At 35.7% G+C, this 24,379-nt stretch overlaps 1 protein-coding gene across 1 annotated transcript in view; it reads right to left on the reverse strand.

The window, feature by feature from the left end:
• LOC135210145 (aspartate, glycine, lysine and serine-rich protein-like) overlaps positions 1-24,379 on the reverse strand; it is a gene marked incomplete in the record, with an annotated part of 234,290 nt that overhangs the window by 19,893 nt on the left and 190,018 nt on the right. The window contains 4 exon segments of the mRNA XM_064242964.1: positions 16,630-16,749; positions 16,924-17,196; positions 17,309-17,465; positions 20,314-20,412. Of these exon segments, the coding sequence (XP_064099034.1) occupies positions 16,630-16,749; positions 16,924-17,196; positions 17,309-17,465; positions 20,314-20,412 (649 nt within the window).

Below are 24,379 nucleotides of genomic sequence, written 5' to 3' on the forward strand. Positions count from 1 at the left end.
TGTAGATAAATATAAGCAACAAAATTAATATACGTGTATATTCAGTTTCTACATGTTTTAGACTGTACGGATACTTTGTAGTTTCTGTTAGGGTTAAATCTATGTTTAGGTTTGTGACCGTGTGATATCCGATAATCCTGGATTATCTCTTTAATTTTTACCCTTTTGACAATTAACCATCTGGTATTCTTGATCTTGTTGTTACCTGATAACTTTCTCTCCAACTGTATTTCATTTGTTCCTTGGCAATGTCTTAGTAAAGACACAAGCGCTTGGATTTCTGACTATCATTTTCCTGCGTATATATATATATATATAATATATATATATATAATATATATTACACACAACGGTCTTGGCTTAAGACATTCCGAGGTTACGACGCATGTACCAGAGTTACGACGCCTACAACCCCTGATCTGGCAAATGAAATGCAAAATGCAAAATAATCAATATTTTAAGATTTTTTGATAAAAATGCAATAAGAATGCAGTTTACATAGTTTTCAATGCACCCAAAGGATTAAAAGTAAGGTTTTCTTAGGATTTTTTACGATGTTTCGGCTTACGATGATTTTCGGCTTACGAGGCGTCTCAAGAACGGAACCCTTGTCGTAACCCAGGCACTGCCTGTGTACTACATATACATCATTATATATATATATATATATATATATATATATATATTTACATATATATGTGTGTAGATATATATATTAATATATACAGGCAGTCCCCGGGTTACGACAGGTTCGGCTTACGACGTTCCGAGATTAAGGCGCTTTTCAATTATATTCATCAGAAATTATTTCCAGGGTTACGACGCCTACAACGCTCATCTGGCACAAGAAATATGACACCAAAAATGCAAAATAATCAATATTTTAAGGTTTTTTGATAAAAATTGCAATAACAATGCAGTTTACATAGTTTTCAATGCACCCAAAGCATTAAAAATATATATATACATTCTGGACCCCCCGTATTCGCGGACTCACACATTAGCGGATTTCTCTCGGGAACGTTTCCCCACATTATTCGCGGAAAATTCGCACATTTGCAGTATTTTTCTATGAGAAATATCCACAAATTCCTGATTTTTTTTATCAATTTCATCATAAAATATACTTTTTGTGATAAAACTATGTATTAAAAAACCAAGTATGAAAATTTTTAGTGGGTTTTTCTTGAGTTTTAACTAACAAAATAGGCTGTTTTTAGCATTTTCATAGGGGTTCCAAACATTCACAGGTTCTAAATAAATAGACAGGCAGTCCCCGGGTTACGACAGGTTCGGCTTACGACGTTCCGAGGTTAAGGCGCTTTTCAATTATATTCATCAGAAATTATTTCCAGGGTTACGACACATGTTCCAGGGTTATGACGCCTACAACGCTCATCTGGCACAAGATATATGACACCAAAAATGCAAAATAATCAATATTCTAAAGTTTTTTTTTGATGAAAAATGCAATAAGAATGCAGTTTACATAGTTTTCAATGCACCCAAAGCATTAAAAATAAGGTTTTCTTGGGATTTTTGATGATGTTTCGGCTTACGACGATTTTCGGGTTACAACGCGTCTCAAGAACAGAACCCCCTTCGTAACCCGGGGACTGCCTGTATACTATATATATATATATATATATATATATATATATATATATATATATATATATAATATATATATATATATACACACACACACACATATATATATATATATATGAATAACTTGATCATGAAGTATATAGTGATGCTATGTATAAATATATATATATAGATATATATATATATATATATATATATATGATATATAAATATATATATATATACATACACACATTATACATATATATACATGTATATATATATATATATATATATATATATATATATATATATATATATATATATATATATAGATATATATATATATATATATATATATATATATATATATACTACATATATATATATATATATATATATATATATATATATATATATATAGATATCAATATATATATATATAATATATATATATATATATATATATATATAATATATATATATATATATATATATATATATATATATATATATATATATATATATATATCATATATATACATATACTATATATATATATATATATATATATATATATATATATATATATATATATATATAAACTATATAATATATATACATACAGGTATTCTCCTACTTACGATGGGGTTAGGTTAGGTTCCGAAAAAAACCCATCGTAAGTTGAGAAAATCGTATATCGGATATAGCCTAGCCTACACTAAGTTAATCAGTACCATATAGGCTAGGCTATATACACATATATGGAAGATTAGCCTACACTACACAGTATACCTATACATATAAAGGTATAGTAATTATTAATATCAGCTAGTTCGGGTGTTTCAATGCAGATTGACTTATGATAATTAAGTATAAAAACGAAACTAATAATAAGAACAAGGATCAGACTGTAGCATAAAGGGTAACTCACCAAGATTCGGTCCGTTGTCGGCATACGTGATCGGTGTCAGGCTGTTCATGGCTACTATAACTAAAGATCGGAAGAGGAGGATGATGATAAAGCAGCAGGATCATCAATTCGCTCTTCCTCAGATAGAATTTCTTCTTCTGTTAGTTCAGGTGTCTCGAGGAAACAACTGTTCCGAGACGTACAGGATCGAGTCCTCAAGTGAGGGGGTAGGGCTGGGGGAAGCGGAATGCACTGGGAGTCGTTCTCTGAAGAAAAAATCCATTGTAGGTGCACAGTGCGTTTTTTTCGTTCTTCATAAATTAATCGGTAACATGCAACACTGTCTTGATGAGCCCATCTGAACTTTGGCAAACCGTTCCTCGTCCCCATCCATTTCACTTAAAAGTTTCAGTCCTTGATCAAATAAAGCAAACGCCTCTGCCAGTTTTTTAGTCGTAAACGTTCGCTCCGGCTCTTTTATTTCTTCTTCCTCTTCTGCTTTTTTTTTCTCTTCTGCAAGTGCAATTAAATCCTCTGCCGTTAGCTCTACATCTTGCACATCTATAAGTCTTGGATATCTTCCTCGTCAATTTCTAAATCTAAACTTTTCCCAAGTATCAAGATCTTTTTATTGATTTCCACTTCTTCATTCTGATCGAAACCATTAAACGAGTTCACATACACTTTCAGCAGATTTTTCCAGACCCCATTCCAATGTTCATAATGGAGTTAAGAACACTAAATTCTTTCCAGAAAGTTCTGAGATCTTTCTCCTCGTTATCCGTAGCCTGAACAGCCTGCGCAAACGTGTTACCGAAGATAATACGCCTTGAACGTAGCCACAGCACCCTGATCCATGGGTGTATGAGAGAAATTGTGTTTGGTGCAGAAAGAAACACAACTTTTACATTCGTTAATATCTCCGATGTGCTGAGGGTGGCCAGGCAGCATTGTCGAGAATCAGAAGAATTTTGAAGGGATGTTATTTTTCCTACAATGATCTTTCACTTCCGGAATGAAGCAATGAACGAACCAGTCCTCGAACAATATTGCAGTCATCCAAGCTTTTTTATTATGACAGTAATGCACAGGAAGTGTCTCGCTTGTCGATGTTTTTAAAGCCCTTGGATTTTCTGAGTGATAAATCATAAAGGGCTTAAGTTTATACCCAGCCACATTCCCCCAAGCAGAAGAGTCAATCGATCCTTGTATGCCTTAAACCCAGGCATCGCCGTTGCTTCTTTGTGGATGTAGGACCGTTGTGGCATACGTTTCCAATAAAGTCGGTTTCGTCAACATTAAAGATTTGCTCTGGCAAGTAGCCTTCATTAACAACGATCTCGTGTAAAACATCCTTAAATTTAGCGGCTCCGTCGGCATCAGCGCTTGCTGCTTCACGCTAATTTTCACACTCGTGAAAATTTATGGCGGTTCTTGAAACGACGAAACCATCCAGCACTTGCTGCAAAACTTTTGTTGTGGTATCCTCATAATTCTTCTTCAGTTCTTCAAAAAGCATGCGCGCCTTTGTCTGAATGGTTAAGAGGGTGAGCGGCATACGCTTTTGTATTTGATCCTCCATCCACGTGACCAGTAACTGCTCCATTTCTTCCAAAGGCCCTATCCATCTTCTTTGATATAAACGTTGAATGAACTGAAGCAGATGCCTTTACAGCATCCATTACGCGTTTCTGTCCTTGAGGATGGTGGATACCGTCTATTGCGATAAACGTTCGTCACGTGCCGATAACATGACTGCCTTCCCGCTTCACGCTGGTTTATTATTTCAGTTTTCTGCTCCAAAGTGATGGATTGCCTCTTCTTTTTTGCACTAGCAGCCCAGGACACCTATTTGGTTGTTTGGCAGACATAGTTTTTTTGTTTTAATTTTCGGTACTTAAAAAAAACTCTCAAAAACCAAAACGAACACCGACCTAATGTTACTTGGTTCAAAACGAGCGTAAGTGAGGTCGAACTCATTGCCGATGTACCTACGCAGCCTCTCGCTCTCGGGCCAACATATCGTACAGCGTAGTACGCTGCTCCCAGCGCTCGCTGTGCGCAAAATTTAAAAATACGCATTTTCAACTTTTTTTTTTTTTTTTTTTTTTTTTTAGTATTAATTGCTTACCCCATCGTAACATCGGATTATCGTAAAACGGATTATCGTAACTCGAGCACTACCTGTATACTATATATATATATATATAATATATATATATATATATATATACATATATATATATATATATATATACATATACATATATATATATATATATATATATATATATATATATATATATATATATATATATATATATATATATATATATATATATATATATATATATATATATATATATACAGTGGTACCTCGAGATACGAAATTAATCCGTTCCGAGACGGCCTTCGTATCATGATTTTTTCGTATCCTGGAACACATTTTACATGTAAAATGGCTAATCCGTTCCAAGCCCTCCAAAAACACCCCAGTAAATTATATTTCCAGGCCTAAAACACATGTTCTAGGGTTACGACGGAAGAAATATATATGACTCCAAACAGGCAAAATACTGTACATACTTGAGTAATATTCAACTGCATGCAATGTTCAACCCCATTTTTACTGCATATATTAGGACTTTAGCATATGTCCCTTAGCAATAAGCCTAGCCTATGTTAGCGGTTGCTACTGTAGCCTATTCTATGATTCTGACATCTAAACCTAAGAGCTAAAAGATATAGCCAATAAAATGTATAAATAATCAGTATGTACTCATTTCAAATAATTATTAATTAATCATTAACTATAATACACAAACAAACAAAAAACAAACCTTCCAATCGATTATTTACATTCAGCTCTTACCCGTCTTACGAGAATCGACTGAGCGCCAAGCAATCATTTTTCCTAGCACACAGTAAGCCATAAATTGTCATTAGTATCTCTCTTCAACTAATGAAACCACCAAACAGTATAATAACCATTCATTTCTATTGTCTTTATTCTATCTTACCTAATGGAGATACCGAGTTACTGACAGCTATAATGAAACATTCGTATACGTAACGTAATAATAAAAAAAGAAGAAGAATTCTAAAAAATTACGTATTTGTTGACAGTCTGATTTATTTTATATTTTATGATATCTAATTCACAATTTTTTTTATTAATGTATTGCATGTACTCATTTCAAATAATTATTAAGTAACCATTAACTATAATAAACAAACAAAAAAAAGCTTCCAAACGTCTGTTTACATCCAGCACTTACGAGTATCGAACGATCGCCAAGCAATCACACAGTAAGCCATAAATTTTCATTATCTCTTCAACTACTGAAACTACCAAACAGTATAATAACCATTCAATTCTATTCTTTATTCTATCTTTACCTAATGTTTTTTTTTAATTAAATGTATTGCATGAATAAGTTTTTCAATTTACAGCAACCTTTTACCAAATAGAATACTTAAAGCAGAAGGGGTAGAGGCTGACCAATAGGAGAGCAGGACTTTATGGGGTGACTAGCATCAGGAAACCAATGGGAGAGTGGGAGGATGGTGGCGAGTTTTACTCAGTTGGCGGCGCGGGAGTTTTAAAATGTTCTCGGTGGTCCGGGCGAATCTCGGGAATTTACAGCAACAACCTTTCGTATCTTGAAAACTTTTCGTATGTAGAGCAGTAAAATTTTTCGCATTGGCTTTCGTATCTCGAGTTTTTCTAAAGTAGAGCCTTTCGTATCTCGAGGTACTACTGTATATATATATATATATATATATATATATATATATATATATATATATATATATATATATATATATATATATATATATATATATATATATATATATACAGTGGTCGCCCTGTATTCGCGGGGGATGCGTACCAGACCCCCCGGCGAATAGTTAGAATCCACGAATGTTTGGAACCCCTATAAAAACGCTAAAAACAGCCTATTTTGTTAGTTAAACTTAAGTGAAACCACTAAAAATTTTCATACTTGGTTTTTTTAATAGTTTTATCACAAAAAGTGCATTTTATGATGAAATTGATAACGAAAACCAGGAATTTGTGGATATTTCTCATAGAAAAATACCGCGAATGCGCGAATTTTCGGCGAATAATGCAGGGAAATGTTCCCAAGAGAAATCTGCGAATGTGTGAGTCCACAAATCCGGAGAAGCGAATACGGGGGGTCCACTGTATATTATATTATATATATATATATATATATATATATATATATATATATATATATATATATATATATATATAAAATGATAAGTCAGAAATCCAAGCGCTTTCGTCTTTACTAAGACCTTGTCAAGGAACTAATGAAACACAATTTGAGAGAAAGTTCTCAAGTACACAACAAGATCAAGAATACCAGATGGTTAATTGTCAAAAGGGTAAAAATTAAAAGAGATAATCCAGGATTATCGGATATCACACAGTCACAAACCTAAACATAGAACACTAACCAAAACTACAATGTATTTGTAGTTTTTTTGCTTATATTTATCTACAACTTTTTTCATTATGAAGGCATAAAGTTTAAAAAAACCAAGACTTAAATTTAGAACATTTCCATTATTTGACTTGATGAAACAAGATTCAATGATATTCCTTTTAACTGTCATTACATGGATGGGATTAAGACTCTTGCTTGACTCCAGTTAATAGGATGATCTAAATCTCTCATATGTACGAATAATGCATTCGATATTTGCCCAGTTCTCACAGAATATTGGTGCTGTTTGAGACATTGTGAAAGAGATTTACCGGTTGGTCCGTAATAGACTTTATCACATTTTTGCAAGGAATTTCATATATGCAGCCTGGAAGATCTTTACGAGAATTTTTTATTACTAAACTCTTGACATTAATATTATTGAAAACAACATTTATGTTAAAAAGCTTCAAAATTCTAAGAATATCTAAAAACCTTTCATAACATTCTAAAATTACCCTATGATGAAAGGTTTTTAGGTATTCCTAGAATTTTAAAGCTTTTTAACATAAATGTTGTTTTCAGTAATATTTATGTAAAGAGTTTAGTAATAAAAAATTCTCCTAAAGATGAAAATGACAAAAGAGAGAGAGAGAGAGAGAGAGAGAGAGAGAGAGAGGAGAGAGAGAGAGAGAGAGACGAGAGAGAGAGAGAGAGAAGAATTGAGAGAGGAGAGAGAGAGAGAGAGAGAGGGGGGGGGTTGTGATTTTGTGGGATTTTAATTTAGCATTTTATCAATATTTTGCTATTAACAATCATATTTGTATCTGAAATTTAGTAAGCAATTCTATCTTAAAAATGTATTTAATCCTGAAAATAATATGAAAAAACAGTAATCAGTAAATCTTGCTATATGAAAAAATTCGTGATTTCGTAAATTTTTCGAATATAGTACTATTTGGGATCCACAAAAAACTAAGCAAAGTTTTTTATGATAGGGTTTAGAGCATAAGTCTGTAAAATACATGGGTAGTTTGAAGAATGGTGTAACCACTACCATGTGTAAAAATAATACTATGTACGTACGAACGAGACTAGGTTGGTGACGTCACGGTGATCATACGTATTATTTTCGTAAATGAATATATATTAGATCAAAAAAATTAGTGTACTGATTACAGTACTGTACTGTAATATTAATGTAATCACATCAAAATAAAGTAATCAATGCTTACTGTAAACTTGTAAAGCGTATTTTTGTCTTTTGAAAAATGCTTTACCCAAGAAATTATTCCTTGAAGAGGCTTTTTATTATGAAGATATGCCATTAATATATATGATAGGCATTTTACTATGAAGATATGCCAATAATATAGCAAGTAAAAATGGTTTTATTACGATGACGCTTCATTGCTGATTGCGCACAATACATAATCTATGACAATTATCGTTTGTATGACTGCATTGTTCAGAAGATAATTAAGTTCTACCAAAATAATAATGAAGTTCAAAAATGAATGTTTTCCTAAATGTTATTACCACCGTAATTACACTATTACTATTAACATTTCTAAAAGGTTAACGAATGATAAAGGTCACTGTGACCGCAATGTAACTCGATGTTTACATTTCGTTGCTGGTCACTCCAAGTACAAGTTGATGCCAATAATGTGAAATTATTCCATGAATAGGCTATTAATTATGAAGATATGTCAATAACATACAAGGTGAGAAAGGTTTTATTATCTTTAATGTCAGGTTAATATTATAATGTGAACCTGTTCATGCATGTTGGTGGTTATCGGACCGTGGCCGAGGCTTAGCCTACCACGGACAAGCCCGCAATCCTGCGATTCATACTAGCGATATAGGCCGAGAAGTGGTCCAAGGAAAAACCTGTGGTTAACTGATCCCGCAATTGCTGACCCGTGATTCAAACCTTCTGCAGAGCAGGTGAACAATCTTGGACGCTTGTAGGGTGAGCTGTGGATCAGACTCGAGTTGTTGCCAGAATCATTGGACACCACATGAATGGGCGCCAGTATAAATAATATATTGGGGGCTATTGGGTGCTTATAGCCATAGTAGGCATCAGGCTGTAGCTGGTTTGTAGAAGTCATCAAGTGTAGCTGGTGTCTGATAAGATGGGTACTCGAATGCACTCCTGGAAGTCAATTAAGTTAGTACCTTGTTAAAATTAAGGGTAAAAGAGCAACTGTCTCTCCTCCTTCCTTGCTTGGATGTGTAAAGGCCTAGAAAGGTTGTTAAGATTAGGAGATTAAAGAATCAGGTCTCAGCACTTAAAACTTGGATGAAGCATGATCCGATACTCCCCACAGGGAAATATGAGAGATTTTAGATTCACTTAGATAAAAAAGGTAATCTGCCATCCAGGTCACTGACATCTCAGAAGAGGCGTAGAGCCTGAGACACCAGCTTTGGAAAAATTGACTGCTCTGGTAGGAGGTGTAACTTGGGCCTCCTACGATGGCCTCTAAGTTACATCTTGAAAAGACACATAAGGAAGACTAGCCTTTGGCAGCTGTCTTGGCAAGCAGTCAACCCTTGGTGGGATCTCTTGAAACTAGGCTGTCTGAGAAGACACTGTTGGTGAAAGGATCTTGGCTAGAGCACCAAAAGCCATAGCAGGTTAGGAAATCACTCCCTGGGTAAGAACTTAGATAAGAGTCATCGGAAGCCACAATAAATTTGAAAAAGTCTAGCACCTCCTGTCTGTTGTCCAGGGTTATATGGAACACTACAGCCATGGTGCACCCATACTCAAGTGGAAACTTTACAGCCAAAGGGATATCCCATGGCTAGCAAGGTATCAATGGAGTTATGCAGCGAAGGAGTTGTCCGAAGGATAGCATAGCATCAACAATATACTTGAGGAGTGGGCGAAGGTTACTTGAGGAGGCATCCAGGTTCTTACTTGAGGAGGCATCCAGGTTCAGATTTGGTTTGTCCCACAAAATCCACAGATCCCGACAAGCCACGGGATCGACGTTCCATGGTGGGAAGTCAATGTTTTTGACAGCTCAGTACATCTGTCTGAGCTTTCTAATTTCCTTGAATATTCAAGTGATCAGCAGACTTAATTGATCTAACCACAGAGGGACTCCTCTGCTATTGGTTGAGGGAGAACTTGAGATAGAGCCTCCCTCCTTACGAAAATGCGTTAGGATTGTGGTCTTAAGAGAGGATACTATAGACTGGATGCAAGCTAGGGTAGAAGAGCAAGGGAGCATTAAGTGAATGCTTTCAGCTCTCTGAAATAGATGTGAAGGTTTTGAACTTCAGGGGGCCAGGTCCAAGAAATTTCTGGTTCTTCAAGAGGGCTCTCAACCTAGAAACCTAGATTTGAGGACTGATCTAATCCGAGGTTAAGGGAAAAAATGAAGGTGTTACAGTTCATTTCCCTCTTAGAAAGACTTGCTATCCACAATTCTTTGTGTCCTTCTCTTTGAAATTAATTGAAAAAATTAGTCAAACAAATCCAACTGATGAAATCAGTCACACATATCCAGACTGATGTTTTGTCCAGAAAAAAAAAAAATCAAATACAAGAAGAGAGAGGACTTGAGAGAAAACTTCCTGCTTGATCGATCAAGGTTCCATCCCAACATCCTGGAAAATGGATTACAGGACTGTTCATTTATAAATTGTGAGAGAGAGAGAGAGAGAGAGAGAGAGAGAGAGAGAGAGAGAGAGAGAGAGAGAGAGAGAGAGAGAGAAAATGGATTACAGGACTGTTCATTTATAAATTGTGAGAGAGAGAGAGAGAGAGAGCTGTAGTTTTTACATCCAAGTCTAAGCACAGTATAATTATGTAAATGGATTCTGTAAGTGAAATAGTTTCATGATTTGCTGATGTTTTTATTAAAGGATATGTATACTGTGAGAGAGAGAGAGAGAGAGAGAGAGAGAGAGAGAGAGAGAGAGAGAGAGAGAGAGTGAGAGAGAGAGAGAGGAGGGAGAGAGCGAGAGAGAGAGAGAGAGAGAGATAGGAGAGAGAGAGAGAGAGAGAGAGAGAGAGAGAGAGAGAGAAACTGTGGCTTTTACATAAAGTCTTCATTACATATAAAAAAATAAAAGGATCACACTAGGAAAACACAATTGATGGCTAGTCAGGAAGAGCTCACAAACATATGTCTTCTTTGGAAAATAGCCGAAAGAAAATTGGGAATGTTTACATGTGGGCCGGCGGGTCTCCCTGCCTCCTGCCTACCGAATGATAGTTACTGTTACTTGCAAAGAATTAAGCTGCGAACCAGACCGTAATTCCTATTGTAAAGGAACGAGGGTTTGTATTGTGTATGAACAAAAGGTGATTGTAGAGCCCTTCCGAGTTTTGTTTTGGGACTATTTCTATCGCTCCTTTCTCAAGACAGGACACTTCCTCCTCGAGAACTGAAAACCTCTTCAAATTCTCAGAGTAAGCAGTTAAGGCGATAGGCCTCTTGACTAATGGAGGAGTTTCCATAATTGGAATTGTGTATCCATGTCTTAAAACCTCCAATACCCATCGCTCTACTCCTCTCTGGCTCCTTTTCTCCAAATACTGGCAGCTCCCTTGTTACGGAGGACATTGTATTCACTTTCTTAAAAGATAGTTTAGTCGTGGACTTGGTGGTCTGGGACAAGAAACAAATGATAACTCTGGTTCTGGAAGAAGGTCTTGTCCCTCTTCTACGAAAGGAATAAATCTGCAAAAGGGATAACGATTTGAAAGTTGTTGCAAGTGTTGTTGGGTCGTCTGAAAGACTTGGCTAGGAAGTCATGAGTGGACTCCTGTAACTCACAGGAAGTCCCATTTACCACTGACTATGCAAACAAACTCTCTCACAAGAGGGGCGAGAAGAGAATAACAGACCTCTGAACCACTTTCACACCTTTCGAGGTGTATGAGCACCATAACTCCTGTTTATTACTTCCATGGTGTACAAGGAGGCTAGTTCTCTAGAGCCATCTCTAACTTCTTTATCCACACATGAAAGGACATTAAGGAGGTCTGATGAATCAGCAGGTAAGGACGGATATTCTTGAACCTTACATGCGAGAGCGCTTAAGGGTGAGTTTACACTAGGCTTCACCCCGCGGTGCATACGTAAGACTCATCACCAACTCCTCCCAAATTCTAGTTAGCCCCACCTACTGGACTGCTCATTAGGGTGTGTTAGTGGTGTGGCATGACTCTTGATGAGCTGTCCAGTAGGTGGGGCTAACAAGAATTTGGGAGGAGTTGGTGATGAGTCTTACATGTGCAGCGTGGAGTGAAGCCAAGTGTAAACTCGCCTCATGGAAGCTTACTATCCCAGACTTTAAAAAAGTTCTTAGCATGTGATCTAGCTTAGCCAACAAGAACATAGTCTTGGCCACAGAAAAAGCCAACCTACAGGCCAAGTTGCTGGAAAAGTCAACCCGTTAGGAGGCAGCCACACCCAAGGAGGGAACCTCTCCTGTCGCATGATGAGAATATCTCCTCTTCAAGAGGTGAGATGGCAGATAACTAAAATTATACTTTCCTAAATCCCTTTTCTCTGGTAACCAGTTCTCTACCTCACAGAGAGCCTTGCTGGCTGAGGTGGAAAATACCATTTTAGGGAACCTGGCAGCCTCTGTAGGCAGACTGCTTATCTGGAACGCTGACACTGGATATGAAGGCGCTGCAGGAGAGAAAAAGGAGGGATGCTTTGGGCAAAAAATCCAACAAAGATGCATAAGCTGAAGGAGAGGAATCTCCCTCCAACTCTTTATCCCCTATTTCTTCAACAGAAGAGACAGGAGAAAGGAACAAGTATTAGCAGTTGTTGACGGTTTCTTCAGATACAGGTAGTCCCCGGTTATCAGTGGCCTCGGCTAATGGCGATTGATGTTTCATGGAACTTGTCTGGTGCCATAAAATTGGTTACACATGGGTAGACCCCACCAAGCTCCCTTGGACTTCCAGTATAGCTTCTCCCTGGTGTGGGTAGTATGCTAGGGACCATTGTCTAGGAGAATCGGCGGGCTGAGTAGCCAGCTTTTCCATTAACACTTCACTTCCACTCACAACACTCTTATTTTACATAAAAGCTCTCAAGAAAGCCCCAATCTGATCTACTGTGTCACCAACATGTCAAAATTATTTTCAAAAATGGCAATGGCACTGGGTTCAGGAGTGTAGAAGCTGGGTCCAGGATTCGGTGGATTAAAAGCAGGACTATTAATTGGGGATAAAGCACAGATAGAGAACAATGGCAATCCAACAGATTTAGTAGATTCCTGACTAGCTAAACTTTTGTCATTCTTATCTGTTGCTTTTTCCTTTTTGTCCTTCTCTAACTTATTCAGCTGAGAATATAAAACTTTCCATTTCTTAAGTCCCCAATCCTTGTACTCCTTACAAGACAGACCCACTGAACATACCTGTCCCCTGATTTTTTCTGCTCAGTTGTTCCTCTCTTTCCTGAAAGTGGGCAGGGCTAGTTACCTACACAAAAAACAAAAGAATTGCTTCCGCAAATTTCAAAATTTTTTAGCTGACAACACTAGAAACTTTTAGCTATGTAATTACTTGGTAGTTACATGTATATAGAAACTAATAACTGGCAAAGCTGAAGGATTAGGACAAGTCATACGCTAACTGATGTACTGATCAGGTATGGGACAACGAGCAAAGGAGTAACTGTTATTATGTACATCACAGGCAGTGTTATATGTAAACTGTGTAGGGCAGGTGAACTTCTGGAAACAATTCTGACTATAGCAATAACTACATAATTGATGAGGATTTTTCTCAAAGCTTGTCCTGTAAGCATTTCAAGCCTTGCTGGGCAAGCCAAGCACACTTTCAGTGTGGCATTTTTAACCCCATCAGCATAAAAAGATGTGAATATAATACAACTAAAAAGGGAAAAAATACAACATAGTATTTACATAATATCAATCAAAAATCCAAACCATAATCCTCTGATTAAGAACTAGAAAAATTAATTGTTAACCATACTGCTATGAGCAGAGTATACATATCAAAATGAAAATGAGTGAAGGATGAAATGAATGAAGTATAAAGTAATCCCACGATAAAAATGCTCACAAACTAAAAAAAAAATTACAATTACAGTGACAAGAATTTCTAGTCAGCCTACATATGTGCAAAATACCACCAGTTGATTGGTGCTTTCAATAGAACAAGGACTGAAGTTTATGGGAGAAAGCTGCAAGTTGTGAAACATTAAGGGCTAAAAAATAATGGGTCTGTGGCAAAATAAATTATTATATTTGTTTACAATTTTCAAACCCAATATAAATTGTCTTTTTTGCAATTCTCTATTAATCTATGTCAAGTCTCAGGACACAATATTACTCCATGTGAATATTTTGGGCAGCTACATAAATATGATTTATTTTAGGCTATCCATTATTTAAACTTAATGGCACTTTCCTTGACCTGTATGGGAAGGGGTCAAGACAGGACAAAGGGCTAAAATGAAATTTTGTTATTAAATCCCATACTCTTTCAGATTTACTGTTTGAATATTGAGAAAAAAATTCATGCTAAAAATTACAGTCAACATTCTGACATGCAAAATAGCATACTCGTATATGTACTATATATGCTTGTGCTTATCAGTATGCACCTGATGACACTACTACTGCTCTGCAGTGAAAAACTGAGAAGAAAAAGACTACACTGCTATTTTCATTCCTGACTTTCTTTCTCTATTGCCCAAGACTTCAAAAGATCATTCATTTGTAGTTATTCTTAAAAAAAAAAGAACATTACTCTTACAATGGTATGTAACATACAATGGTATGTGACAGATGAAAACTTTGAAGAGGGTCTATTACACTGCAATGGTTTATGCTACAGTATACCCAATCATAACTATCGATTTTAATTGGCATTCACATTTTGATTAGCTAATTAACTATCCCATACGATTGGCAGTTACTCACATGTAAAATTACGGTATGAACACTTCCCCCCTTTTTCTTTTAACCATCAATAGGAGGATCTTTCCATTACAGACATTCGTGTTATATGAATGCCAAATAACAGAATGACTGTTATCACCCAAACTGAGACAGAGTAAGATACTTTCTTATACTACACTAAAAATTTAAATAAAACAGCCAGGAATGAGAATTATTTAACTGTGCACATGTAAGACAAGTTGAAAGTGAATACTACTACAAAGAAGGGTGTGTGTGAGTGAGGGAGATAACAATGTGTATTAATCACTGTGTATTCTACTCACTGATTAACTTTTGATCTAAAACAATCTCTGTAACTGGTATTTAAACTGCAGATGCATCTTGATTTCACCATTACTGTTGATTATGTTGAGTACACAGCACCTGTATGTTACATCCACCTTAAAACTACTGTAGCATCCCAAAAACACTACTGCATACACACCCTAGGTGAATAGCATGGGAGTATTAACATTTCCTTACTAAAACCCTATACTAGGAATAATTGTTGAATTTTAGCCATGTGTAATTATATATGCACAATATAATGTAGTGTACAAAACAACTACAAGCTTCCATCTTACAATTGTACTTTGTCCCCTGTTAATGGCAGCTGAACCCTCTAAATACATATTACTGTCTGCAACATTCCATACAAAGAACACAGAAAACAGTACTAAAAGTCCTTGGCAGTGTCCCTTTAGTCGTAACTGCAATGTTTTTGGTCTTTTACTACTCATATATGTTCCACCTGGTCTTTTACCAACTTGATGTCTTCCTTCTTTAACATTACTTTGCTGTAATTTTCAATTTGTTCAAGAATGAATCTTTTGAGAGAGCCACTAATCTAAAACTGTACTTCAGGGGTCTTATTGCACTACATTGTATCCAAAAGGTTGAAGCTTCATGAGGTTTTAAAAGGGGAGTTCAGTGCAAAACCATACTTCATGAATACCGCAACCCTTCTACAGGCACTAACTGGGCACTTGCTATTGGACAATCCCAATCCCAGAGTTTATTACTAAGTCCTATTGAACTAAAAGGTGGCATTGGGGATTTTTCTTCCACAAGTAATCTAATTCATTAAAGTAAGCCAACACTGATGACCCGATACAGCCAGTAATCAAGCTGCATAACTAGAATTTCCTTCACATTCACATCCAAATGCAAAATAAAAAAATTAGAGGATTCTTCATTTGGGTCTACAGCAAGTTGAAATTATACATCTCCAGAGCAGTGAGCAAATCTAAAATATAGTCTTTATGATGTAACCCAATATTTACATTGCATAAATTATGTGCAATTTTTCATTCCATTCCACATTTTGCAAAAATGCAAGTTCCATAAGCAATAAAAATTATAAATTTATCTTAACATTTACAAAATTGGATGACCTTAATCTAATAAATTTTCCACACTGGAATCTAAAATGTGTATTAAGGGGGAATATTTAGATGTCATAAGTTAACATTCAGAAAATCATAACTAAAGTTATGATTCTTTATACAATAATAACCAAAAAAAAGCCATGACAATATCAAAATCTTGCATGGTAAGCATATTTATTCATGTACAGTACTGTACGTAAAAAAGTTTGTTTTAAAACATGCTCAACTTTCCCATACAGATGTGAGGGATGTGTAAAGGAGAACTGTGGAGGCAAAGCTTAAAAAATTCATGCTGGCTGTTCTCAAGGGAGGCACTGACCTGCCACCAGCTGCATTGAAATCTCTAAGCAATTTCTCTTCAATTTCTTTTTCGCGAGATGCTGTATCCACAGGCCTGGCATCGCCGAAAATCCCACCACCAGCACCACCAGAACTTTCCCTATAAATTACCAATACACCTGCCCTTTACTGAAATGCTATTTTCATCTTGCAAACTCCGTAAGAATGACCATAACACCAATACCAGAGAGAAAGAGAATCATTTTTCTCATTTCTTATCCAGTTAATCAGTGCCAATACAGATAACTTTACGTTTACAGGCTGCCGTACTCACCGCTTTGGAGCTGGTTCTTTAGCTTGTAATTTCTTCTCAATCTGGAATTCTCGAGCTGCTGTATCGACTGGCTTGGCATCACCGAATATACCACCTCCACCTCCACCTCCACCTCCACCGCCACCGCCACCGCCACCTCCACTGCCACCGCCACCTCCACTTCCACTTCCACTTCCACTTCCATCTCCACCTCCATTTCCACCCCCACCCCCGCCTCCGGTGCTTTCTTTTTTCTCATCAGTCACAGGAGCTGAACGAGGCTTTAGCTTTAACCTATAAAAAAAATGGGAAATTTTAAAGTTTTTATCTAAAGTAAATAGAAGACGTTAGAATACCAAAAAAGGATCAATTTTGCACAAGATTCAAGAGCACTGTTAGTACTTACTTTGGCCGTTCCCTTGGACCTGCATCTTCACCACCACCACCACCACCCCTAGAATAACTTTGATCATCTCTCTCACGTCTCCAAGGGTCATCACGGAAACCACCTCCTCCTCCACCTCGTCGATCATCGTCGTATCGATTCCCACCACCATATCGACCTAAATTTATACAGCACTCTTAAAATATGAATGGATTCTCAGAACACAAGTTTCAAAATTTGGGGGTACAAGCATCAATCCTCATAAGACAATGATTACCTCACTTTACACACAGTCTAGCATGTAACTAGCCCGAGAAGAGCCTTTATTAGGCTCAGAGGTCTGGATAAACTAATCTTTTATAATAAACAAATAAAATATACAACCTTTACACTTTTAATATAAAAAAATAAATATTCATTTATCTCCCATTTATAAAATAAACCCTTCTATAGAATAAATATGAAATTTCTTCATTTCAATAGCCAACAACATATAACCTACTACAGTAAAGCCATTCCAATCCACACATGGTACTGCACCTGTAATTCAAAGCTATCCAGACAGAATGGAACTGTATCTACTCTCAGAAAATGTACATGAGAAAGTGAGTGATCACTATCAGAAAATGTCATCACTATACAATTGCAAGTTCTATTCAATTCATGGGGTTGTGATGTGGTCAGATCCAGAATACAACAACTGTATACAGTATGTATTGTGAAATATTAAACAGATTTAAGAATTTTCATTCCACATTCACTGGATATAGTAAGTATATATCAATATTTTGGGGTGTACACTTACAGTTGAGATCCATTAGTTTCTATTGATACTCCAAACTAAATGTTACCTTCCATCTCCAACCAATTTTTTCATTAGAAATCTGTAAGAATGTTAAACAGTATAGCCTCTTCTAGTTTTTATACAAACCTTTTATTTCATTGTAAGCTTGTATTTCTAAATATGTACAGTTTGTACAGGTAACAATTTACCTAAAGGTTTACATGCACTTGTTTCTTTTGCATATTACAGTTAGAGCACCATTTCAGCCTTCACTACAATAAAAAAAAAAAAGATTAATTAAAAATCTTTAATTTAAAAAATGTGATGCAGTACTTATATTTCATTTCTTACTGTAATAAAGATGTTAATGGTGACCAATGAAAGAAAAAAAGTGGATTTTGTATCTCTAACAGCTGGTTCTGAGAACAAAACTGATTAAGACAAACAATCTGAGCTGGTAGTTCTGCCATACACCTGCATAGCTAAAATTTATCCAGTATTTAGCTTGTAATGATTTAATTTTTTCTTGAAGTCTCTTGCATACACATTATTTCATGTCAAATGAAGGCCAAGTAGGAAGGAGGCTGTACTTGTAAAGTGAGTTACAAACTCATGGTTCTGCTAATTTCTCACAGTTCTTGGATCAGACGAGAGAAATATTGAAATATACAGCTGTTTGAGAAACCATGATCCACTGATGCATGGACAGTACATATAGTACTGCTACTTCAGTCTCTTACTTTACATTTACTCCCTTCGGTCTCTTCTTCCCTACAAGTTCGACATGCACTTTTTACAGCTCTAATATCCCCACAAGTTTTCAGAACAAACATCAAATGACTAAAAATGAGGCACAGTGGTATGGCTAAACTAATTTATAATGAATGAATTTTGTATAGTTTCTTCAAACTACTACTTTACAACAATCAAATATAAAGATTGAATAACATGCAGTTACCCTAATGATAGTTTGCAATACTAAAGCTGAAGAAGCATTTATATATGCTATTATCATTATTATTAGTCACCACCCTACTTACGAACATTCAAGTTATGAAAATTCCGAGATACAAATATGTATTTTGTCAATAGATGGTGGTGTGCATTGTTTACTTTGTGAACTTCCAATGTCAGATGCTACTCCTGTGAAATTCTCTCCAAGTTGGTAACTTTCAAAACATGGAAAAAATACTAAATTTTGAATGTTGCATGAATCTAAATTTTAGTTTCCTCTTTTTACCTTTCTACCATTATTATTATTATTATTTGCTGGACAAAGAGCTTCATTAATACAGGCTTTATTGAAAATAATGGCTATTTCAGCCAAGTTTATTTTATATAGAAGTTTCTCTGTTCTTCTTATTACTGACTTTTCTTCTGTACTTAAATTGGCTATTAAAACGCCAAACGTGGTATTTGTCATACTGAACATATCATACAGAATGCAGTACAAACTGGATCTTAAGCCTAACTGACAAATGATACTAAATGACTCATTCTGGTTTCCTCTTGCTCAAAAGAGAGAGAGAGATGGTGTCTTTTTGTCAATTTGTAAAATACCACGGTTTTGACATGAATCCCTTATTTGGCATTTTAACAACCAATTTGAGAACAGAAGAAAAGTCAGTAATAAGTAGAATAGAGAAACTTCTATACAAAATAAAGGCTGAAATAGCCATTATTTTCAATAAAACCTGTATTATAATTGCAATTAACATTGTTATTGTTATTATTATATTAAGACGATGAAACCTATTCATATGGAACAAGCCCACAAGGGCCATTGACTTGAAATTCAAGGTTCCAAAGAATATGGTGTTCATTAGGAAGAAAGAAGAAGAGCATCCACAGTAATTCTTCATAATACTGCATGATTTAAAAATACAGTGAAAACAGTATAATCAATGGCTCTCTGAGTAGTCAGGAATATAAACATCAACAAAAATTATGCACTAGATATTGAACCAACTTATGAACAATTCAAGATACAAAAGGCCATCTGGAATTTAACTTGTTCTTAAGTTGGGCAGTGACTGTACAAAGTAGTTCAACAAAGATTGTTGCATTTCTGCAACATCAAAGACTAATCTGAATGGCTAGTTCTGAAAAAAGCAGTGAAAACAGGAGCAAGGAACTTATGTTGGTAGAGACAAAAGGGAACAGATGAAATAAAGAAATGCATTCACGCAGACACCTATGAAGAATAATTTAAAAAGAAAGGTATCCTGAAAGGTCGACATACCTCGATCTCTGTCACCAAAACGGTCTCTTTCTCTGTCGCCATACCTATCCCATTCTCTATCACCATATCTATCTCTCTCTCCGTATCTGTCTCGATACCCTGAATAAATAAAGAGAATATTTCACTCTATCATAAGAAAACCTTAAATAATATAAGAAACTGAAGTTTGCACTTTACCAAAAAACATAATTATAAGAGATATATAATCATGCATAAGACAACTGTTAAAAGGCATTTACATAAAGCATTATATGCCAGAAGTCTTCAATCCATCAATTGCTAAAGTTGCAGTTACATGGTTTTACTTTTCTCCCCATTAGTGCAATTTTTCTCTCAATCAGTGTACCAATCACATTTATGCAACGTGAATACAACAAAAGGAAGCTTCCAATATGATTCACACTTGAATACTTTTAAATTATATCCAACATTTGTAAGTGATGTCTTTGTTGTTATAGCAGCAAAAGAGCATCAAAAAAATGCTTTTTCAAAGATTTTTAATAAAATATATTGCTCCTGTACTGTATAGTCATTCTTTTCTTTAAAAAAACTTAATTTTTGGCGGGTTAAATTACCAAAATCATTCTTTTTCACATATTGAAATTTAACCCTCATAGTCACTTATGCCAAAAATTTTTGTTCAAGTTTTTAAAAATAGAATAAAACTGCTTAAAATCTATTTGTGTTACTTCATTATTGAAAGATTTAGTCAATAAAGCCTTAAGGATTATAAGTCATACTACATAATACAGTATACTTATGACAAATTGAATGAATGCCATAAATGTTTTAGACAAGGGCAGATTTAGGGTGTGAAGGGGCCTAGGCCAGTGACCTTAGGGGGCACTCTCATTCATGGTTAGCTTCCTGGGATTTATTTTCTAATTGAGCACCTCTAGATTATTATTATTATTATTATAAAATAATAAAATACATTTTTTTATTTATTTATTTTTTATTTTTTTGCTGAGGTGCGGGGCGCTAGGCCATGGTCTACTCGGTCGACCAATAAATCCGCCACTGGTTTTAAGCTATGCTAATATTATTGACCATCTCTTGAAAAGTAAGTTATTAAATTCTGTTTAGTCATATTTTTCACACTTCATTCTGACTGCCCAATGTGTTTCATTTCCTATGACTGAGCAACAAAATACAATCTCCATAAGTACTGTATAATGACTTTTCTTAATTTTACTAACTGCATTATACAATAAGTGAACTATGTATTTATTATATGTTGCTGTGCAAGCTACAAGGACTCTTTAAGGGCTAAGTTTAATGCACTAAACTTTCCTTTCCCAGTTTTTTCTATGACAAAACTTATTTTCCTTTCAGTGTTCACATAGCTTAAAAAAAGATTTTTCTGTAAATTATGCCTTTCTTGTATATAATATATTCTGTAATCTTTGTTTTTTCATATTTTATTTCATATTCTTACAGTCTACTTTTTCTTTATGTATGCTGCCAAACAAATACAAAGATCATTTTATATACATATATCAAAAGTAAATGAAAGGCTGTAAAAATGATAAAAAACATTTAAGATATAATCTTAAATTTTACTTACTCTTAAAAATACAAATGTTAGATATGTTAACCTGTCGAGATATATATATGAAAAGTAGTTGAAATAACAAATTTGCACCTGTGCTTCTTTAAGAAATATACAAACAGACAGTGGAATCCAACCACATAGCAAGGGTTGGGAGAGTTGAATTTGAGGTCGTCACAGTAAAATACCTAAGGAAAACATTTTTGGGCACCTTCATACATATCCTTCCTCTTTGAAATATTATCAATATAGTGAAGGCATACTTCTGAAGCCACAAATTTGACTGTTAATACTCCACAAACAGTAACTGGCTGCTATGCAATTGCAAATGGCCCTCTGTTTCAAGTACTGAGAAAGGTAGTCTTTTCAAATATCCACCATACCTATCAACACCATACTAATGTCTATGGTTGCCAATAGGCCTACCGACATTCAGCAGGTAATATTTATCATGCACATCCAATGTTTTTGCGAGTCTATTAATCAATTATAGCTGTCTGGAGTTAATCCAAAGGAACCCTGGTGTCTATGTAGGTATCCCTGACATTTTGTTAATTCCCTCTATTAATATCCATCCCAGCAGTGTTGTCAGTCTTCTAAGTTCTAAAAGTTGTAAACATCTCTTACAAAAGAGTGACTATACTCTGTTTTCTTCCATCTGTACATCCGCCTGTGGTGTTTGCGCATGGTAACACTGCGCCCCGGGCTTTACTTAATATCATATTTCGAATATTAACGGTGTAATTCGCATACAGTAAATTATTAAAGCCCCTTTCCAGTTGCAAATACACCCAGATATCCTTTTACTTACCTAAAACTTACACATAGCGTACTATTTAAAGCCTGGGACGCAGTGTTACCATGCACAAAAACCACAGGCGGATGGACAGATGGAAAAAAACAAGAGTACAGTGTCATAACTACATCAGTATTGTCAGTGGTATATATCTTTGTGGAAGATGATGGTCATGTATGGTCTACCAGTGACCATGCAGTTTTTTTCTTGATGTAAGAAAAGCAAGATGAAAAATCAACCAAAGGCATCATCTGACTATTTGAGTTCTGTCACTGTTATCCAGATACCAGATCACAAAAGTATTCTGTTAGCCATGTCATGAGTTGAGGCCGATAGATAGTTTCAGGAAAAATGCTGTAAATGCTTCATGAGTAACCCATGGGCCAGACCAAGTAAAGAATTCATCTAATCTCTCAAGTTGGTATTTACCCTTTCACAGATCATGCCTGAATAAGCCTTGAAGAGAAATATTGATACTAAGCCTCATTTTTTCCCACATACCCCAAGAGTGACCAGAAAACAATGATCACTTGGCTGAACATTTGTTACTTACCACTTAAGCAATTAGGAATCACATAGTTAAGATTTTCTCAAATATACCTGTTAATAAAACCCAACGAACAATGCCAATATAATATTCTCTGGGCATAAACTAATTCTAAAGGACTTTCTTAACAATACAGTAGACCCTTGACTCACGAACGCATTGACCCACGTACAACTCGATCCCCGACCAAAATTATAGGTAAAATTTCACCCTTGAACTACGAACTAACTTTGAGATACGAACAAAAAAAAAAAAAAAAAATGCGGAAAATAAAAATTCTGTTTGGGTCATGAACTAATTTTGAGACATGAACATTTGAAAAATGCTGGAAATTTCTGGAAAATAACAATTCACTTTGTTTCACAAACTAATTTTTAGACACAAACATTTGAAAAATGCGCGAAATCGCCCAGCACACGTGAGAGCGTTTGAGTTGCCATGGGAACAGCCATCCTCCAGCCGCCCACGCACAGGCGTCACCCACGCATCGCTCTTTGTCTCATCTCATTGTGTACAAGACGTTCGTCAATTCGCTTAGCATTTTTTGCGCTAAAACTTGTGATTTTTCTTCATAATGGGCCCTAAGAAAGTGAAGAGTGGTGGTGAAAGTAAGAAAGTGAAGAGTGATGGTGAGAAGAGGGTGCAGAGGAAGATAACCATTGAAATAAAGAAAGAAATTATAGAAAAGTTTGAACGTGGTGTTTCACGTGACCGATATCGCAAGTGAGTACAAGATGGCCAAGTCGACAATTTCGACAATTTTGAAAAACAAGGATGCCATTAAAGAAGCAAATGTTGCAAAGGGAGTGACAGTACTAACCAAGATGAGATCGCAAACCCTCGAAGAGGCAGAAAAAAATATTTTGAAGTGGGTACATGAGAAACAGATGGCAGGTGATAGTGTAAACGAGCCGATCATCTGCGAGAAAGCTCGGCAAGTGTATCAGAGTTTGCTGAAGGAAAACTCCTTCTACTAGTGCCACGCCAGATGATTTTAAGGCTAGTAAAGGTGGTTTGATAACTTCAAGAAAAGAACTGAATTCACTCTGTAATTAGGCATGGTGAGGCTGCTAGCGCAGACAAGGCTGCTGCTGAGGCATTCGTGACTGAGTTTGCCGAGTTCGTGGAGGCCGAAGGATACGTCGCTCAACAGATTTTCAATTGTGATGAA

The sequence above is a fragment of the Macrobrachium nipponense genome, chromosome 39 (genome assembly GCF_015104395.2).
Source record: "Macrobrachium nipponense isolate FS-2020 chromosome 39, ASM1510439v2, whole genome shotgun sequence".
In the NCBI taxonomy this organism is placed as follows: domain Eukaryota; kingdom Metazoa; phylum Arthropoda; class Malacostraca; order Decapoda; family Palaemonidae; genus Macrobrachium; species Macrobrachium nipponense.